This window comes from Bombina bombina, chromosome 1 (genome assembly GCF_027579735.1).
Source record: "Bombina bombina isolate aBomBom1 chromosome 1, aBomBom1.pri, whole genome shotgun sequence".
NCBI lineage: Eukaryota > Metazoa > Chordata > Amphibia > Anura > Bombinatoridae > Bombina > Bombina bombina.
The window spans coordinates 563,306,742-563,326,295 of NC_069499.1; the positions used below are offsets into that span (position 1 = coordinate 563,306,742).

General features: G+C 35.2%; 1 protein-coding gene across 1 annotated transcript; it reads left to right on the forward strand.

The window, feature by feature from the left end:
- Positions 1-1,902: 1,902 nt before the first annotated feature.
- Positions 1,903-18,110, forward strand: LRRC3 (leucine rich repeat containing 3). The gene is made up of 2 exons (XM_053690971.1): positions 1,903-2,026; positions 16,917-18,110. Exon 2 carries the CDS (start codon positions 17,057-17,059, stop codon positions 17,831-17,833), a length of 777 nt encoding a protein of 258 aa, XP_053546946.1. The 5' UTR covers positions 1,903-2,026; positions 16,917-17,056; the 3' UTR covers positions 17,834-18,110.
- Positions 18,111-19,554: the final 1,444 nt, after the last annotated feature.

Consider the following 19,554-nt stretch of genomic DNA (forward strand, 5'->3'; position numbering starts at 1 on the left):
TGCTAGATTACAAGTGAGGTGCAAATGGTTTTGGGAAAGCGATATTATCTTTGTGAGAGCCTTTTTCATTGCTCTGATATTACAAGTTGATTGAAATCGCAATTTCGCTAGAGCAATCGCCATTTACACTTCAATCCTTACCGTGATCTCAGAGCCGTGGTTAATTGTTTTCCAAAACAAAAAAGTTGCACAAAACACTTCAAAAATACATTATAAAGTACACTTACACTCATATTAACACTGTCTAATAAAAAAAAATTAAAAAAATATTGCACAAAAAATTATAAGGGCTCAAAGATCAAAGATATTAAAAAAGGCAGGCAAATTACTAATATTGAGACACCCACCTACATATACATTGCTAATTTTTTATACATTTGTTCGTTCAAATTGAATTTCGAATGTTTATATAACATTCTAACATTCTATTTTCGAATTTTCATTTTTGAATTTTTCAATAACATTCAAAAATATTCGTTCGAATAATAGAATGTTTAGCTATGTATTTTATATCACATTCAATTTCGATATGTAATATTCAAATTTGAATGTGACATTGGAATTTGAATGTATCATTTGAATTCAAAATAGTATTTCTAGTCTACAACTGTGTTTTATAAATGTAATATTCGAATTTGAATTCTACATTCAAATTTGAATGTAACATTTAAATTCAAAATAGTATTTCTAGTCTAATACTGTGTTTTATAAATGTAATATTCTAATTCGAATGTCACATTCAAATTTCAAAACAGTATTTCTAGTCTACAACTGTGTTGTATAAATGTAATATTAGAATGTCACATTCGAATTTGAATGTAGCATTCGAATTCGAAATAGTATTTCTAGTCTAAAACTGTGTTTTATAAATGTAATATTCAAATTCGAAATAGTATTTCTAATCTATAACTGTGTTGTATTCAAATTCGAATGTCACATTCTAATTCGAATGTAGCATTTGAATTTGAATGTAGCATTTTAATTCAAAATAGTATTATATGTAATATTCAAATTTGAATGTGACATTCCAAATTGAATGTGAAATTCCAATTCGAAAGTAAAAAAAAGCTGTTTGTGCTGAAAAAAGAATATAATGCATTTTCCATGTGTGGATTCATATATGATGCCAAGCCTAAACACGTGCATTGCAAAGTATTTTAAATGTCCCCAGCACCTTGGTCTAGCCACAGCTCACCCCTGACCCTAACACCCAAAAATCTAAATATGTGTAAAGGAAAAGAAATATTACAAACACTGAGCGTTTAAAATGTCACACCTTTCTGAGAGCTAAAGAACAGTGAGGGGAAAAAGAGAGCTAGCCAAGAACTATCTTATTTTAATAATTTATTGTGCTTTTTCTGTCATGACTAAATCCAATTACATTTCTCACAGTCTCTATCATATTTTATTGTATATTACAGTGGCATACATTGTTATTTGTGAATTACTGGCATATTTAATGTGTTTGTATATTAAAGGAATATTTTTTCTTTTAAATTATCTCACCTCTAGCAGTGCTTAAAAAATGTTTCATTAACATACAGCACTGAGCGGCAGATATGCAGTGTGAAAGTGAAGCTGTACAAGCAGGTGACAAACTGGGAAGATGTATGATGTGTGCTGTGTAATAGGGTCAAGCTCTCTGAATCCGTTTTGGAATCTCTTAAGATAATGTGAATGTGCTGAATGGAGTGTCCTCCTTTTTCTCCTCCCTGGATTTTTCTCCTTTAAAAAGAAAACACGTTTTTAGCCAGACCTCACTTGCTGTGCAGGGACATACATGATCCAGTTACATCCTTTGATGGACTGATTGGTCTGTGTGTTTCACTTAATGTAGAATGGGCTGTGAACACTGGAAATAGCAACAAGTGTTTTGTCCAAGCTCCCGTCCCTCTCCTGCTGTGGTGATCTCATGTACTTCAAGGGATTCAGAGGAAAATCACAAATCATTTCTGGATATTTTCTAGCATTTAAAGTCATAAGGAGCAAGCTGCTAGTGGATTGTGAACAGCTGGTGAGGCACATGGTAAGTGTCATTTGCTTCTGTAAAGCAGGGGCTGTATGCTTTTAGGTACACTGGGTTTATATGCTTCTATCCAGCTATATGTGTGTTGTGTTTGTAATATATTTCTCACAGAGACTCCTCTCTTGTGATGTTGTGTTTTTTGTACAATATTAACAGGATTTATAATCCCTTGACCCAGAGGGACCAGCTGCTAAATGACAGTCTCTCCGCTTTTTTGCCTAACAGAGCATCCTCCAAAACTCTATGAAAACCTGCTACTGCAATATATAGAATTATTTTAATATCAAATGTAACCAGTCTAATGTATCTACTTAAGAGACTTTGATCAAATCTGAAGTACATGCAGGGGTTGTTGAATTATCATACATATTTACCTTTAATACTTTTTTGCAACCTCTCTGATTAATGTCCTCAAAATCTTTCACCTCCACCCCATAATCATATCAGCTTTTTCAGAGATTAATTACACATAAAGCAGGCAAGTTTTGTTTTTACAATTAGACATTTATGGGAATTTACATTTGGAGTGTTGTGTGACTTCCTTGCATTTCCAATTTTTCTTGTGTTTATGGATATTTGTTTATTTTTACTTTCAATGATTTAATTTTCTGCTATTTTATCAGGCAAATGCTTTTTATCCCAGAGTTTATAACACTGAGGAACAATATAGATATATAAATAATAACCTGTTAGAATGATTCCCTTCGCTATCTCTTAATCTATAGACTTTGCTTTCTGCACATTTTTGTTACTTCCTTTAAAAGCATTCCTGGAAAAATGAATGTAGTTCATATGATGCAGTTTTTCTCTACAGTATTATCTATCTAAAAAATAAAGGTAGGCTGGAATCTTAGGGCTTAGTTTTGAAGCAAAAGAGTTTTTGGCACACACATCATTATCTATCGATGGCACCTACAGTTAGTAACAGTATAAATGGTCACCCTGGACTAATAGTTGCTGTTGGGAATCGATGGAAGTACAGACTTTCCTCAACATATACAACTTATGGCCACCAGGACTTATATGGAAATGTTATTAGTACAAAATTTGGTGTTTGAAGAAAAATAAATTGGGGTAGATCAAAAATAAAATCACAAACTGTTTATTATATCTAAATTTAAAAAGCTGTTCACAGGAACAAAATAGGTTAGTGACTTAGTAAATCTTACGCGTTTCGGCTCCTATACCATAATCATAGATCCTATCTACACATTGTCTCTCGTGGTATTTAAAAACCTAACACTGGCAGCACATTGGCTGCATTATTTGGTGGTAACATCTGCACAAACACAAGGCAGCCATTTTTGTTATTGCTTGGTTCTCAGGCATAATGAACTAAAACAAAATTAGATTACATTGGCATCATAAATAAAGTCAGATTAAAGTGGTTTTGTTATTTCAAACTAAATTTTGATATCAACCTCAAATACCTGGCCTCACAAATAATTCCATGTTATTTAATTTATACAACCATCTTTTAACCTAATTCAGTATCGTTTCTCATATACATAAACCCTACTTGTGCCTTTTTGTTAAAGAGACAGTCTACACCAGAATTGTTATTGTTTTAAAAGACAGATAATCCCTTTTTTACCCATTCCCCAGTTTTGCATAACCAACACAGTTATATTTATATATATATATTTTACCTCTGTGATTATCTTGTATCTAAGCCTCTGCAAACTGCCCCTTTTTTCAGTTCTTTTGACAGACTTGCAGATCAGTTTACCCAATCAGTGATGGCTCCCAGGTAACTTCACGTGCATGAGCACAGTTTTATCTATATGAAACACATGCACTAACACCCTCTAGTGGTGAAAAACCTGTTAAAATGCATTCTTAAGAGGCGGCCTTCAAGGTCTAAGAAATTAGCATATGAACCTCTTAGGTTAAGCTTTCAACTAAAAATACCAAGAGAACAAAGCAAAATTGGTGATAAAAGTAAATTGGAAAATTGTTTAAAATTACATGCCCTATCTGAATCATGAACGTTTATTTTGGACTAGACTGTCCCTTTAAGTGTTTTTTAATCATCAAATATATTTTCATAGTGACATTTTCAGTATTCAGTTGCTGGACTCCATATATACTTTTTATACAAAATAGTCTAGAACCATTTTTAAATATTGATGACTTTAAAATCAATAACAAATTAGCAGAGCCCATTTTCACATATACAATTATTTTTCAAATTGTTACAATTGATTGTTCCCAACGTTTATTAGAATGATTAAAACAGGAAGGTTGGATATTTAAATGTAATAATATTATAATCTGACTAGCCAGTGTCTTTTAATTGATATAGACGCAAACTATAAAGTTAAAACACAGTTCACGTGTAACAAAAGAAAAGAACAAAAGTTTAAGCTAAAGAAAACAGCAATATAAAAAAGGAATATATAAAAAAGAATAATTAAAATCTCACCAGTTGACTGTGTATGATGTATCACTATTATTATTATAATTAGTTTTTATTAAAATACTGACTATAGACTTTATGTAGTATTGTTCCTACATTTCAACACTATGGAATGCTGCAATGTTTTACAAATAAATTATAATAATAACATTATTTTGTCCTGTCTGACAATGAAAAGAGCTGAATCACCCAATACCTTTATTGCGGCTTTTTATTTTAAGTCACCATTCTTAAATCCCTCCCTTCATCACTCCCTTTGTTCCCTGGGGCCAATGTAATATTTTCCCACTTCCAAAGATAGGTTTTAGTTCTATTTCTGACTTACCGATCATAGAAAGACAAAAGTGACTACATAAGGCTTAGTCAGGGTATCTCATAAAGGGTGCAGAAACCAATCTAGTTCAATGTCAAAAATATGCATACGTTAATTGTAAACCAATTAAAATACATCGTTATTTAAACAATTGCACTAGCATCCTAGATACAAAAGGTAAACAATAACAAGTGCCTGCCAGAGTTAATCTTCTTTATTTCAGAATTTCATAGCATAAAAATAACAGCGGACTAACGGGAAACATAATGAGTTTCTTTTTTAAACAGCTTCTGAGAGAAGGTGCAAGAGATATTTTTAAAGGATCCTTTCAACCTCAGGATCTTAAATAGAATCTGCACATGTCAGAAGTACAAAGAAGACCTTTTAAAAAGAAGATTTTGTAGCAGCTGTAAGAGACAAATTGCTGTTAAAGGTCTGGTTAAATAAAACTGCTAAATGTCAAACATAGGCAACAATAACTCAGGGCCAACATTTCTTACAGATTTGTTATACCTCAGTGGTGCCAAACATAATCCTTTTACAGATATTTTACAGTATACTTAGAGATGCAAGAAATTGCTTTAAAAAAAATCTGTTAATCTTGTTTTATTTTCTTTAGAAATAGTTGTAGAGAATAGTAAAAAAATAAACAGACATAAAAGCATAATAGCATAAGACATAAAAGTCTTTTTAGTACTTATGCTATTAAGAATTACCATTAGGTAGGCAGTTGCCAAAGGGTGCTATCATTCACTGGAGTATCTGCCTATAGTATGGGAACTTTGAAATCTAGTACCCTTTGTTTAACATTTAGTCTGCTGGATAACAGTACAAATGTGTTTGTGAAAGTCATTAAATGACAGATATGTTTATGAAGAGACTACGGGCTAGATTACAAGTGGTGCGCTGTTTAGCACCCAGGCTTGCGCGTTAACTTTGCTAGATGGAGGTTTTTTGTGTTGCACTCGTATTATGAGTCGAAAGTAAAAAGTTTGCGCACAAGCACTAACCTGAAGCACGCAAAATGTGGAACTTTGAATATCGAGAACACGCTAAATTATTCCACCAAAGACTTCAAGGAGCGCTAAAACACCCATACTCGCACGCTAACCCAACCACGTATATTCGAAAGCGCTAAACCTGACTTAAATTATGACTCTTTCACATTCCAATGTTCCTCACTTAGAAGAATATGTTCTATTTATTCATAATTCTCTCTCTCTCTCTTCCTCTCTCTCTCTCTCTCTCTCTATATATATATATATATATATATATATATATAAAATAGAATTTTGGTTAAATAAACAACATATTCACTTATGTGAAGAACATTGGAATGTGAAATATTTACAGTAAATACATAATTGAACACTTTTATAAATATGAATATTGCATAAATATGATTTTACATGTTTTCAGCTACTTGACTGCAAAGGGCTCCAACATATGTATGTATATATGTGTATATATGTCTGTAACTACATCAAAATATATGTACAGACATATATATATACATATATATGTTGCGGTTAAAGTCAGATATTTTGTAATCCTAACATTACCCGGCTATGGGCAAAGCCCGATGTAAGATCATAAATCTCCTCAGACTGATCGAGTCACTGCATCAAACATATATATGATGCACTGTAATTCACAGATCTTCAGTATCTTTTTTACCTCCACCTGGGGGTTCAAGTGGGGCAAAGCCCCCTTGTAAACCTCATTCCACAAGGTTAACTTGGGGTGGATGCCAGAGGATCGGCAGGGCAAAAATAAAAAAAAATTTAGATGGGGGAATTATAGTATATTGGGCTTTAACCACAGCTGAATTACAGTACATCGGGCTTTACCCATAGCCGCTTGGGTAATCCGAGCATTACCCGGGTTATCCTAGGATTTCTGACTTTACCCGTAACATATACACATTTTCAGACATGTATATGTATCTATCTCTATGTTAAAGCCCTTTGCCTGCCTTTTTTTTCTAACACCTCATATCTTTGAGCCCTTATAACTTTTAATGCAATATTTTTTTAATACATTTTATCAGACAGTGTTGTTATGCACTTTTAAATTTATTTTTGATGTTTTTTTCACTTTTTTGTCTCTTGTATCACTTGCACGCAACAGTTGGCGCGTCACTTGAAGCCCTGTATATATATTATTGAAGGTGTTGTTAGGCAGTAATCTGGGTTGAAAAAAGGAAAGGGGCAGCAGGCTAGCTAGTGCATAAGGGAAATATAGATGTGAATCCAGCTTTGACCAGTTTCTATATTAGTATGTTAACAAAAAGATTAACTAACATGAGGCCCATATAAACCATAGTTTTGGTATAATGCACTATACCACTGTTAGTATTCCAGAATCTATGACATTTCCATGTACTTTATTCCTTGTTAATTCATATTGCAAAATAACGAGATCAACGACAGGTTCACAAAACATTGCTATGACAGCAACCACATGATTTTTTTTTTGTAAAGGACAAAAAAGAAAAATGAAATGTTTCTACCATAATAACAATGATGTGGTCAAAGAAATACTGAACATATTACTAATTTCTTAAAACTTAATACGACTAAAAAACAACTTTAAGGCCAATTATGCAATTAATAACAAACTAATGTCATTCCTTACACATTTATTACTCGAAAACTGGTGTTTAAAGGTAAATATTAAAATGTATTTCTAAGGGACATGAAACCCTTTCGGCAAGATTACGAGTTTTGCGTTATGAGTGGCTCGGTAATAACTTGCAAGTTATTTCCACCGCTCACCATTAATAGCGCTGCTATTACAGGTTTTCCAAAAACCTGCGTTTGCGGGCAATATGGCAGCGTTGAGCTCCATACCACACACAAATACCAGCGCTGCTTTGAGCTGGTTTTACATGCTCGTGCACAATTTCCCCATAGATATCAATGGGGAGAGTCGGCTAAAAAAAGCCTTACACCTGCAATAACGGAGCGTAAAGCTCCGTAACGCAGCTCCATTGATTCCTATGGGGAAATTTTTTATATGTTTAAACCTAACACCCTAACATAAACCCAGAGTCTAAACACCCCTAATCTGCCGCCCCTGACACCTACAATACACTTATTAACCCCTAATCTGCCACCCCAAATCTTGCTGGCACCTACCTACACTTATTAACCCCTAATCTGCCACCCCCAATGTTGCCGCCACAAACATAAATTTATTAACCCCTAATCTGCTGTCCCCAATGTCTCCGACACCTACCTACACTTATTAACCGCTAATCTGCCATCCCCAACGTTGCCGCAACAACTATACTAAAGTTATTAACCCCTAAACCTCTGGCCTCCCACATCACTAACACTAAATAAATATATTAACCCCTAAACCTAACCCTTACACCCCTAACTTTAATATAATTAAAATAAATCTAAATAAAAATTACTTTTATTACCTAAATAATACCTATTTAAGACTAAATACTTACCTGTAAAATAAACCCTAAGATGGCTACAATATAATAGCTATCTTAGGTTTTATTTTTATTTTACAGGTAAGTTTGTATTTATTTTAACTAGGTAGACTAGTTAGTGAATAGTTATTAACTTTTCTAACTACCTAGTTAAAATAAATACAAATTTACCTATAAAATAAAACCTTACCTGAGTTACACTAACACCTAACATTACACTAAAATTAAATAAATTACATTAATTAAATACAATTAACTAAATTACAAAAAAAATAAACACTAAATTACACAAAATAAAAAAGAAATTATCAAATATTTAAACTAATTACACCTAATCTAATAGCCCTATCAAAATAAAAAAGCCCCCCCCACTCAAAATAAAAAACCCTAGCCTACACTAAACTGCCAATAGCCCTTAAAAGGGCCTTTTGCGGGGCATTGCCCCAAAGAAATCAGCTCTTTTACCTGTAAAAAAAATACAAACAACCCCCCAACAGTAAAACCCACCACCCACACAACCTAAGGTCCCCATTGCCCTGAAAAGGGCATTTGGATGGGCATTGCCCTTAAAAGGGCATTTAGCTCTTTTTCGTTACCCAAACCCCTAAGCTAAAAATAAAACCCACCCAATAAAAGTCTTCATCCAAGCGATCAGAAGTCCTCAGCGAAGCCTGGAGAAATCTTCATCCAAGCGGCAAGAAGTCATCCTCCAGGCAGACAGAAGTCTTCATCCAGACGGCATCTTCTATCTTCATCCTTCGACGCGGAGCGGCTCCATCTTCATGACATCCGGTGCGGAGCATCCTCTTCTTTCGATGGCTCTTGAAGAATGAAGATTCCTTTAAATGACGTCATCCAAGATGGCGTGCCTTGAATTCCTATTGGCTGATAGAATTCTATCAGCCAATCGGAATTAAAGGGTAAAAAATCCTATTGGCTAATGCAATCAGCCAATAGGATTGAGCTTTAATCCTATTGCCTGATCCAATCAGCCAATAGGATTGTGCTTGCATTCTATTGGCTGTTCCAAACTTTGTAGCGCAAAACCCATAACTACTGACTTTAAATGGCAGTACGAATCTTGTCGGTATAGGCTGAACCGCTAACTTTTTGGCCGGACAGGCAAAACTGGTAATACCGGCGCTATGGAAGTCCCATTGAAAAAGGACTTTTTGAAGGTGCGGTCGTAACGGCCAAAAAGGTGTGCGGTACAGCTATACCTACAAGACTCGTAATGGCAGCGGTAGTGAAAAAGCAGCATTATGAGGCTTTTTCACTCATAACGCAAAACTCCTAATCTAGCCGTTTGTTTTTAATGATTCAATCAGAGCAAGTAATTTGAAACAACTTTCCAATGTATGTCTATTATCACATTTTCTTCGTTTTCTTGGTATCCTTTGATGAAAAGTATGGACGTAAGCTCAGGAGTGTGCACATGTCTGCAGTAATTTATGGCAGTAGTTTAACAAGAATGTTAGTCATTTGCAAGAACACTAAGGGCTCGATTTATCAAGCCCCTACGGCTGCAAGTTCTCACAAGAACTTGCTCGCCGTGATTTATCAAGCAGCTGTCACCAGACCGCCGCTTCCCTAAGCTCTTCGCCACCTCTAAGCTGGCGAAATTCAATCTCCTCGGTCGAGTCCGACTGAGGAGATTGACAGCTCCTGCCCGCGTGTGATTGGCTGTGCGCGGGCAGGGGGCGGAATTGCACGTGAGCGCAAAATTGCGCTCGTGTGCAATGCCAAATACCTGTGGGTAATTTCGCCCCGCCACAGGCGAGCTGAGGCGTACAGGGGCACGTATATGCGCCACTGTACGCCTCCACTATAATAAATCTAGCCCTAAATGGCAGCACTTTTTCCTACCATGTAGTTCTACAGACATGTCCATGCCACCTATATACATATCTCTTAAAAAAAGAATACGAGAACAAAGTAAATTTGGTAATAGAAGTTAACTGGAAACTTTTTAAAAATTTAATTTTTGTGTTTCATGCATCTAAAAATGGATATAGCAGCAAAGTAATAACATATTTTAATTTTGTTAAACAGTTGTTCCTGTACTAAGAAAAATATTTTTAATGATTGCGTAGCATGTCACTGTGCACCAGTAAAGCAGTGGGATGTCCTGCTTATTTTTTTATTTAACTGCATATGATATACTACTATAAAGAAAAATATGCACAGATGCTGATCTAAAAATTCAGTATAACTTATTTTAAAAACTTACTGAGAAGCTCTCAGTTTAGCTCTGTTGATGAGGTAGTCTGGGACACCCACTGAAAGGGGCTGGGATAGCAGAAAGAGCAGAACCCCCCCCCCCCCCCCTCCCTGTATATGAAAAGACAGATAACATAAACAGTAACCTGCAGGAGTCTGTAAACGCATGTATACATCTGACACTGTGGGGCTTGGATAGGAGTCTGAAAATCAGCACAATGTTTTTAAAAATAAGCAAAACTATACATTGTTACAAAAACACTCCCAAATGGGCTATATAAATGGATCATCTACAAAACTTTTATGCAAAGAAAAAGCTAATGTATAATGTTCCTTTAAGGACACAAACTTACTGTTAGCTTCAAAATCAAACAAAAAAAGTTACAACATAGTAGTGCTCTTTCATATACATTATAGAAATATTTAGGGCTTACTATCCCATTAAGGACTAGATTACAAGTGAATCACTAACAGTTCCGCTTAAGTGAAAAGGGTTTTATCACGGATGTTTGCGTGCGTCAGGTTTTTTTCCTTGTATTACAGTTTTAAAGTAAACATGATTGTTTTAGCGCAATTGAAGTTAACACTCGTTGGGATAGAGCGTCCTCAGGGCTCTGGTTAACAAAGAAATGTTACAAAACACATTAAAAGTACATTACAAAGTACAGTTACACTCATAATAACACTATCTAATAAAAAAATAAATATTGCACAAAAATGTTTTAAGGGCTCAAAGATATGAGGTCTCAGTCAGGCAAAGGGCTTTAACATTGAGATGCATACATGTACATGTCTAAGTATGTATATATATATATATATATACAGTATTTATATATATATATATATATATATATGTGTGTGTGTGTGTGTGTGTACAGATGTATTTATATGTATATATGTATTTACAGAAATATATATAAATATAAACATATAATTACATATACTGTATATGTATACATATATAGACATATGTATAAGTGCATTGGAGCCCTTTGCTGTCAAGTAAATGAAAACATGAAAAATGATATTTATGCAATATTCATATTAAATAAAGTGTTATACTGTGTATTTACTGTAAATATTTGATATTCCAATGTTCTGCACATAGAAGAATATGTTATATATATATATATATATATATATATATATATATATATATATGTATAAATAAATATTTGTGCGAAAAACATTAAATATATATATATATATATATATATAGAATAAAGTAGAAAAAAAGTTGCTAGCAGCGGTCTTAAAAGCAATAAGTCTTTATTGAAACATCAAAAGTAAAAAACACTCCAGGAGAGCAAATGTGCACACAACATTAGTCCGCTAACATGTTTCGGCCGAGGGCCGTAATCATAGCTACTGGACCTTGCACCTGCGTACCTTAAAAAGGACCAGGATCACCCTGATAGGATAAAAACAAAGTTACACGTTGTGTTGCTGTTTAACTCATTGAGTACTTTAACATAGAAATACTATATATCAATTGAGAATTATCCATTACACTGAACCTGTCACAGTTTCATATCAAATAGAAGTGGACACAAGCATATAAGACAGAAAATGATTTGATGTAAACTAATTATAAGGTCTTAAAACTTATTACAATATTACATAGAACATGCAAAAAAGTCACATAAATGCATACTACGTGGATTAACTGACATCCGGCCAACTTTTCTAAACCATTTAAATGCGATACAATACAAAATAATTTACTTATTTGAAGTCACTAAAACAGTTTACATGACACATTATTTCACTGTAAATAACAGTTGTACCGCATAGATACAAATAGTGGCAAAAAACGATACAGTTAAATATGTGAAAAATCTATGGAAAATATTATTACCTATTCTGCCTCATAAACAAAATCTATCAAATGCAAGATGGGGGATATGCTAATACATTGAAATGAAATACTAACCTAGAAAGAGAGGAAGCCTAATATTTATTTACATTGCTTACTATAATAATTAAATAATCCAGTATGTATTATATGGGCAACACACAAATATTTATGGCATTTATATAAAGCATTAATAAGAATGGATTCAAAGGACATTTAACTTCCAATACTTTAGAATCCCTTATGGAGAACACATTATATTGCCAATTGGTACCTTGCCCACCAAAGCAATATGGACTAGGAAAAGGCTCTGTATATTATAGTATATGGAAGGGAGTGGCTTGAGAAACAAATACACAATATTGTAGTGTTACAAAGATTACAAAATTGTAGATTAACAAAAACCACAAAATTTCAGAATTACAAAGTGACTGGGAGGGAGGTAATTGAGTTGGTCACTGCAGGAAAGGGAATGAGGGCCCTGGTCAAAAAATCACTGCCAGTAGTTAATTAGGTCATACTCAGAGTTTAGGCCCGTAGGTACACGTGTCTGGAGTCTGAAGATCCAAAACATTTCCCTTTTCTGCAGCAACCTATCCCTATCTCCTCCCCTAGGAGGACAGGTAACTCTTTCAATAGCCTGCCACTTCAGTGTATTAACGCTACTACGATGATGTTTTGCAAAATGCTGCACCAAAGGTGTAGATGCAGTTCCTGCCTGTATGGTAGACAAATGGTTACGTATGCGAACCTTCACCTCTGTTGTAGTGAGCCCCACATACTGTAAATGACAAGTGGTGCAGCTGAGGACATAGACCACATATGTGGAAGTACACTTTAAACATGTTTGTATGGGAAACCTTTCACCTGTCACTTCAGATTTGATGTGATCGGCAGGGAGAACAAATTCACATACCCTACACTTATTATGGCATTTGAAGATACCCCTATGTGTAAGCCAGGAGCTCTGTCGTATATCAGTTTTGGGCAAGACTGATGGTGACAACACATTCCCCAAAGTGCTGGTTTTTCTATAGGAGCACCGCAGACCTTGGGAGACACAATTCTCTAATTTGTCATCTGCAGCAAGAAAGGAAAAATGTTTTTTCACTATTTTGCAAATGTCCTGATATTCCTGACTATATTCTGTGACAAAGGTTACTCCTTTGTGTTGTCCCTCAGATGTTCTATGAACATTACTAGGTGTATCCAAAGTTTGCATCCTATCCAGCGCATCAACCTGATTTCTTGCTTTTTTTATGACGTGGGAGGTGTATCCCCTACTCTTAAGTCTGTGTGTCAATTCCTTAGATTGTTCTGCATATTTAAAGGGCAATGTGCAATTGCGTTTAACCCTGGTAAACTGTCCCTTGGCTACCGCATACGGTACATGCCTCGGGTGACAACTACTCGCATGGAGAAGAGTGTTCCCAGCAATGGGTTTCCTAAAAATCTCAGTAAGCACTTTGCCATCATCTGTACCTTTAATAGTGATGTCTAAAAAGTTTATTTTACTTTCACTTAGTTCATGGGTGAACGTGATACCAATATTATTGGAGTTCAAATATGCCACAAAGGATGTAAACTGCAGTGTACTTCCTTCCCATACTAGTAATAGATCGTCTATGAAACGAACATAAAAACAAATCAAATGTCTGTAGGGGTTTCCATCTCCAAAGACGTGGGACAGCTCCCACCAACCCATGAAAAGGTTGGCATAGGAGGGGGCAAACTTGGCCCCCATAGCTGTCCCACGCCTTTGGAGATAGAACCTATCCTCAAATGAAAAATAGTTATGAGTAAGCAAAAACTTGAGTACTCTGAGTACAAAGCACCGAAAATCCAAAGAGAAATCAGAATAGCGCTCCAGAAAAAAACCAACTGCAGTTAGACCCTCTTTGTGTGGGATCGAGGAATACAATGCTACTACATCAATAGTAGCCCATTTATGACAGGCACTATTCCACTTTAATTTGTCTAGAATCGTTATAACATCTTTTGTATCCCTGATGTAACTATGTAAATTCTGTACGAGTGGTTGTAGGATACTATCAACCCATTGTGACACATGTTCCAACAGAGAGTTAATACCACTAACTATTGGACGACCCCTGACTTCTGTCAGGGATTTGTGGACTTTGGGCAAGTGATGGAAAATGGGCACAACTGGATGGTCGACTACCAAAAACTCAAAGGTTTTTAGGTCGTAGTGCCCATTCTCCAGCCCATCGTCCAAAATGTCCAATAGTTCTTTCTTAAATACCGTGGTAGGATCCCTATCTAAAGGGATGTAGTCCTCAATGTTGGTAAGCTGACGCAGTGCCTCATTTACATAGTCAGTCTTGTCCAAAACTACGACAGAGCCCCCCTTATCGGCTGTACGTATAACAATATCTTTGTTCTCTTGGAGCTCCTTAAGGGCCGCTCTCTCAGACCTAGACAGGTTAGGAGTCTGATAGACTGCTGAGTTTTTAAGTTTAACCAAGTCACGTTCCACCCGTTTAAAGAAGGTCTCTAGGGTGGAACCCCTGTTGTGAATGGGGTAAAACTCAGATTTATTTTGAAAACCACTTACTGCATTAATACTCTGTTTATTGTTTATAATTAGTTTACATCAAATCATTTTCTGTCTTATATGCTTGTGTCCACTTCTATTTGATATGAAACTGTGACAGGTTCAGTGTAATGGATAATTCTCAATTGATATATAGTATTTCTATGTTAAAGTACTCAATGAGTTAAACAGCAACACAACGTGTAACTTTGTTTTTATCCTATCAGGGTGATCCTGGTCCTTTTTAAGGTACGCAGGTGCAAGGTCCAGTAGCTATGATTACGGCCCTCGGCCGAAACATGTTAGCGGACTAATGTTGTGTGCACATTTGCTCTCCTGGAGTGTTTTTTACTTTTGATGTTTCAATAAAGACTTATTGCTTTTAAGACCGCTGCTAGCAACTTTTTTTCTACTTTATTCTAATTATTCCGGGCAGCAGCAGCTGGTCTGGGACTTACAGCTCCAAAGCCGGTCTATGGGAACTCTGTTTTCTACATTAAAAGGATCAGCGCATGGATTCACCGCGCTGCAGCACGTATGTCACGCCCCCTCCTGCATAGTAGGACGCCTTTTCGAAGAAACGCGGAGGAGACTATTGAGTGCAGATACAGTGAATTCCGGAGGTCTTTAATCAAAAACAGAGACTGAGTCATTTGGGGTCAGCGGTCTAGAGGAGTGGTGAGTAAAGGCGTTTTCGCCACCTGGATTATAAGTCCTGGTCTTCTCTCTTTATGTTAGAGATTTGAAGGTACCACTCACTCTGTATGTAACCGCTTGTTGTGCTCCTAAGCCTCCGGTTTTCTGAAGTACACTCTGTCTCTGATACATTCATTCACATCACAGGCGTATATAGGGGGTTTGTCAAGCTGTTTTCCAGTAGCTCTGAGCATGTTAAACATAATACATATTTTGTACGGCTCATTGCTTTGAACGGAGTATACACATTCACCGGACTTTGTTTATGTCGACAAGACAACTAATTACTTAAAGGGACGGCAACAGTGACTTTTACTTTTGATATATATATATATATATATAAATATGTATTTATGAATAAATGGACCATATTGTGCTATGTGAAGAACATTATAATGTGAAATGAAATATCCATATATGCGATTGAATTTGTGCTCATGTAGGGTGTTTTTTTCTCCATTGACTTCTATGGGGGAATACCGCACGATATTCTAACTTTAGCTTTTTACGCACGTCGGGTTATCGTGCGAGTGAAAACATTATACTTTTAACTTACTAACACAACCCGATGTGCACAAAAAGCTTACTTCTAGCGGAGTTAACACTCGGACGGGAGCGTTACATACCGATCCACTTGTAATCTGGCACTAAATGATGTGTTCAATAGGTGTATTGATTTATTGATGCCTGTGAGAGAGACACAATTTAAGCAATAAATGCAATTTTTGCTTTTAACGTGATATCAAGACAGTCATGTGGCCTCTCCCTTAAGATGTTATTTCCTACGTTTCAGTGAGGGGCCACATGCTCCTTTAGGTTGTAAAATGGCAAAGATTGAGCTATTCCAATGCCTAAGGATCAGCCTCCAGATGTGTATATCTCATGACAGAAGCATAAATATAATTAATCTTTGCTTTGTAAACTTATGTTACTAAGAGACCATTTTTTTTTTTTTTTTCTTTGAGGGAGAGTACATTTTAAACAACTGATTACTGTGTGTCTGTTTATAACTGATAATGCTATTTGTTTGGTTTGGTTTAATTGTAAAAGCACACTAGGTGTAAATTAGATTAATTTTCAATACAAAAATGCAAAACATCATAGATAATTTATATTCATTTAATAAAACCAATTTCACAATAGAAGAATAAGCTATTGCATAAAACTCACATTATTTTCCATTATGCTCGTATTGACTACAGTTCTTAGTCCTGTTTTGTCTTCATTGTGAATGAACTAGGCGGACACTTGCACTGATAATATGGAAATATACTCTATTAAGTTCTAGAAAAGCTAAAATATCCCGAAAATAATTGAAAACTTACAATGTACAAATAATAATGAAATATCCTGTATAAAATATCTATTTATGTATCTTTTTATAGAATGTTCATGGTGTCTACTGACAAAAAATGGCTTGCTAAACCAAGTGGCTGATGTGGGATAAAGAAAAGGAAAAGTTTACTGTACAGTAATGCTGAGCTGAGTACTGGCCTCACACAAAATGTAGGTGCTGTTTTTCAGGATGCGTCTATCAGACAATCAATATAGGAGCCCAGAGTTGCTTTTTAGGAGAGGACTTCTACTGCTTTTGGTCAACATTCAGTGGATAGACAGCTGCCCCAAGAGTTGTCAATGTACTGACATCAGTGGAGCCATGGTTGTTCACTGCAGCTCCAAGAACTTGGAAGAAATCCCATTTGACCTTCCAATGGAAACAGTGTCTCTAAAATTAGATGCAAATAAAATTCATCAGGTGCCAAACAATGCCTTTAAAGACTTGAGTTATCTCCAGGAGTTGGACTTGTCACGGAATTCCATTGAGAAAATTGAGCAGGCTGCCTTTAAAGGGGTGGCTGAAGGCCTACGATTGTTAGATCTATCAGGGAATCAGATACACAGCATCCCCAAGGAAGCTCTGGCCAAGCTGCGAGCTAAAATACGGTTATCTAACAATCCTTGGCACTGTGACTGCTCTCTTCAGGAGGTGCTGAGGGAACTGAAGCTGGATCCAGACACAGTTAATGATATCTCCTGCCAGACCTCAGTCCAGGATGAATACGTGGGCAAGTCTTTAATCCAAGTGCTTGACTCAGGCATCAATTTTTGTAATATTCACCATAAAACCACTGATGTGGCAATGTTCATCACAATGTTTGGCTGGTTTGCCATGGTGATTACCTATGTAGTATATTACGTAAGACACAATCAAGAAGATGCTAGGAGGCATCTGGAGTACCTTAAGTCATTGCCAAGCACCCAGTTAACTAAAGATTTTGACACAATAAGCACTGTACTATAGTAACAAATGCACCTCAGGACACTAAAATATGTAAATGTATTAACCCCTTGGTTGTCATAGAGTGCTGCAACACATTGTGTTGCTTTTCTCACTGGCACACAAAGGTTTGAAGGGACTCATTTAACCCTTTAAAATGGAAAAAAGGAAGAGACTGAATTTTTACAAGCTAGAGTTATAGCATTGTCAATTAAAAAAAAATTGAAAATCATATGAATAACAAGTAACTTATTTTAGTATACAATACAGCTTGTGAAATAAATTGGTGTTAAAATAAAAACTGACTTTGTATAAAGTGTTCAGAGATCATGTGACAGAGGTCTTAAAATGCGTATTTGATAGCAGGTTTTCAAACGTAAAAATCAATTAAGTGTTCAGCTCTCAAAAAAACACCTAAAAATACAATTTTTAGAGATAAACAAAACAAAATAAATACTGCCAAAATCTCAAATTAATAAAGAAAATGTACATTGTATTAAAAAATGTGATACATATGGAAGAGCTTCTTTATGTAGAAAATATTATTTTTCTGGAAAAAAAGTTAAGTGAAATTTAGAATTAAACTAATACAGCAGTATCAGTTGAGTACTTCATGCTAATTTTCACTGGTTGATAAGGACAAGTTCCACACACTTCTGAAAGTCTAAACAGAAAAAGATGGCTTATTCAGGACTGGAATGTGCATTTATATTTTAAATAAATAAAAAAAACTCACACACACATAAAAAAATACATTCAAAAGTTTTCTTTTATAAAAGGCTAAGAAAAATTACTATAATGTCCCTTTAAAATATTAATACTAGTCCACAAGAAAGTCCAATATCTATTTCAAATAATCTGTCTACTCTTCATTCATGGCCAATCTTCTTCAGTTTACAGGAATCAAACTAAAGAAAAAATAAAAAAATGCAAGAGGATGCAGGCATAATGTATCATATTAAAAATACTCTTAAATTAATAAATAAGAAAGCACAAAAGACCAATGTGTCAATATATGCTGCCAGCAGTCTTGAAGGCATAAGCACCCACCCAGCTTGTCAAACAATTCTTCTGGAATCATTTAAAATGCTTTAAAACAAATTCCTAATTTCTCGTGCATATAAACAATATCGTAGGCTGAACAACCTCAAATGATTTATCCTAAACAATGAACAGTGTTAAAAATATCTAGTTTACAGAACATTTCTTGGCCTCTTCAGGAGTTTCATATGGAATAACTTTTTTAATTTGAGATTTGTAATAGTTTTGAGGAACAAGTAGCACTGGCCGTTAGAACAAATTTGTTCTAATGGCCAGTGCTCCATGTTCCTCAAGACTGTTACAAATCTCCAATTAAAAAAAGTGCAAATGTGCCAGTTGGCTAACTCAATCCCTTTATGCGCCCAATGATCTAAAGGTCTCTGGACTAGTAAGACTATTAAAGACTGTTCATCAGTAATTATATTTCCCTGGTGGAATTACCTAAAGCCACTTTTTACCCTGAAAACAGGGTGTCTCTTTAAGGGGAGTATGCTGCATTTTTTGTCTGGGCAGGAAATGCATACATTACAAAAGTGCACAATAAAATTTATATTTTAAAAATATTCCAAAAGGAATAATTAAACCATTCACACAAAAAATGAAGGATTTTTTTTTATTGCTAAGGTGCATCAAACATCTTCACCATAAATCATATTTAAGTACACTGGATATGCAAAAAAACACATAAAAATTCTTACTTATAA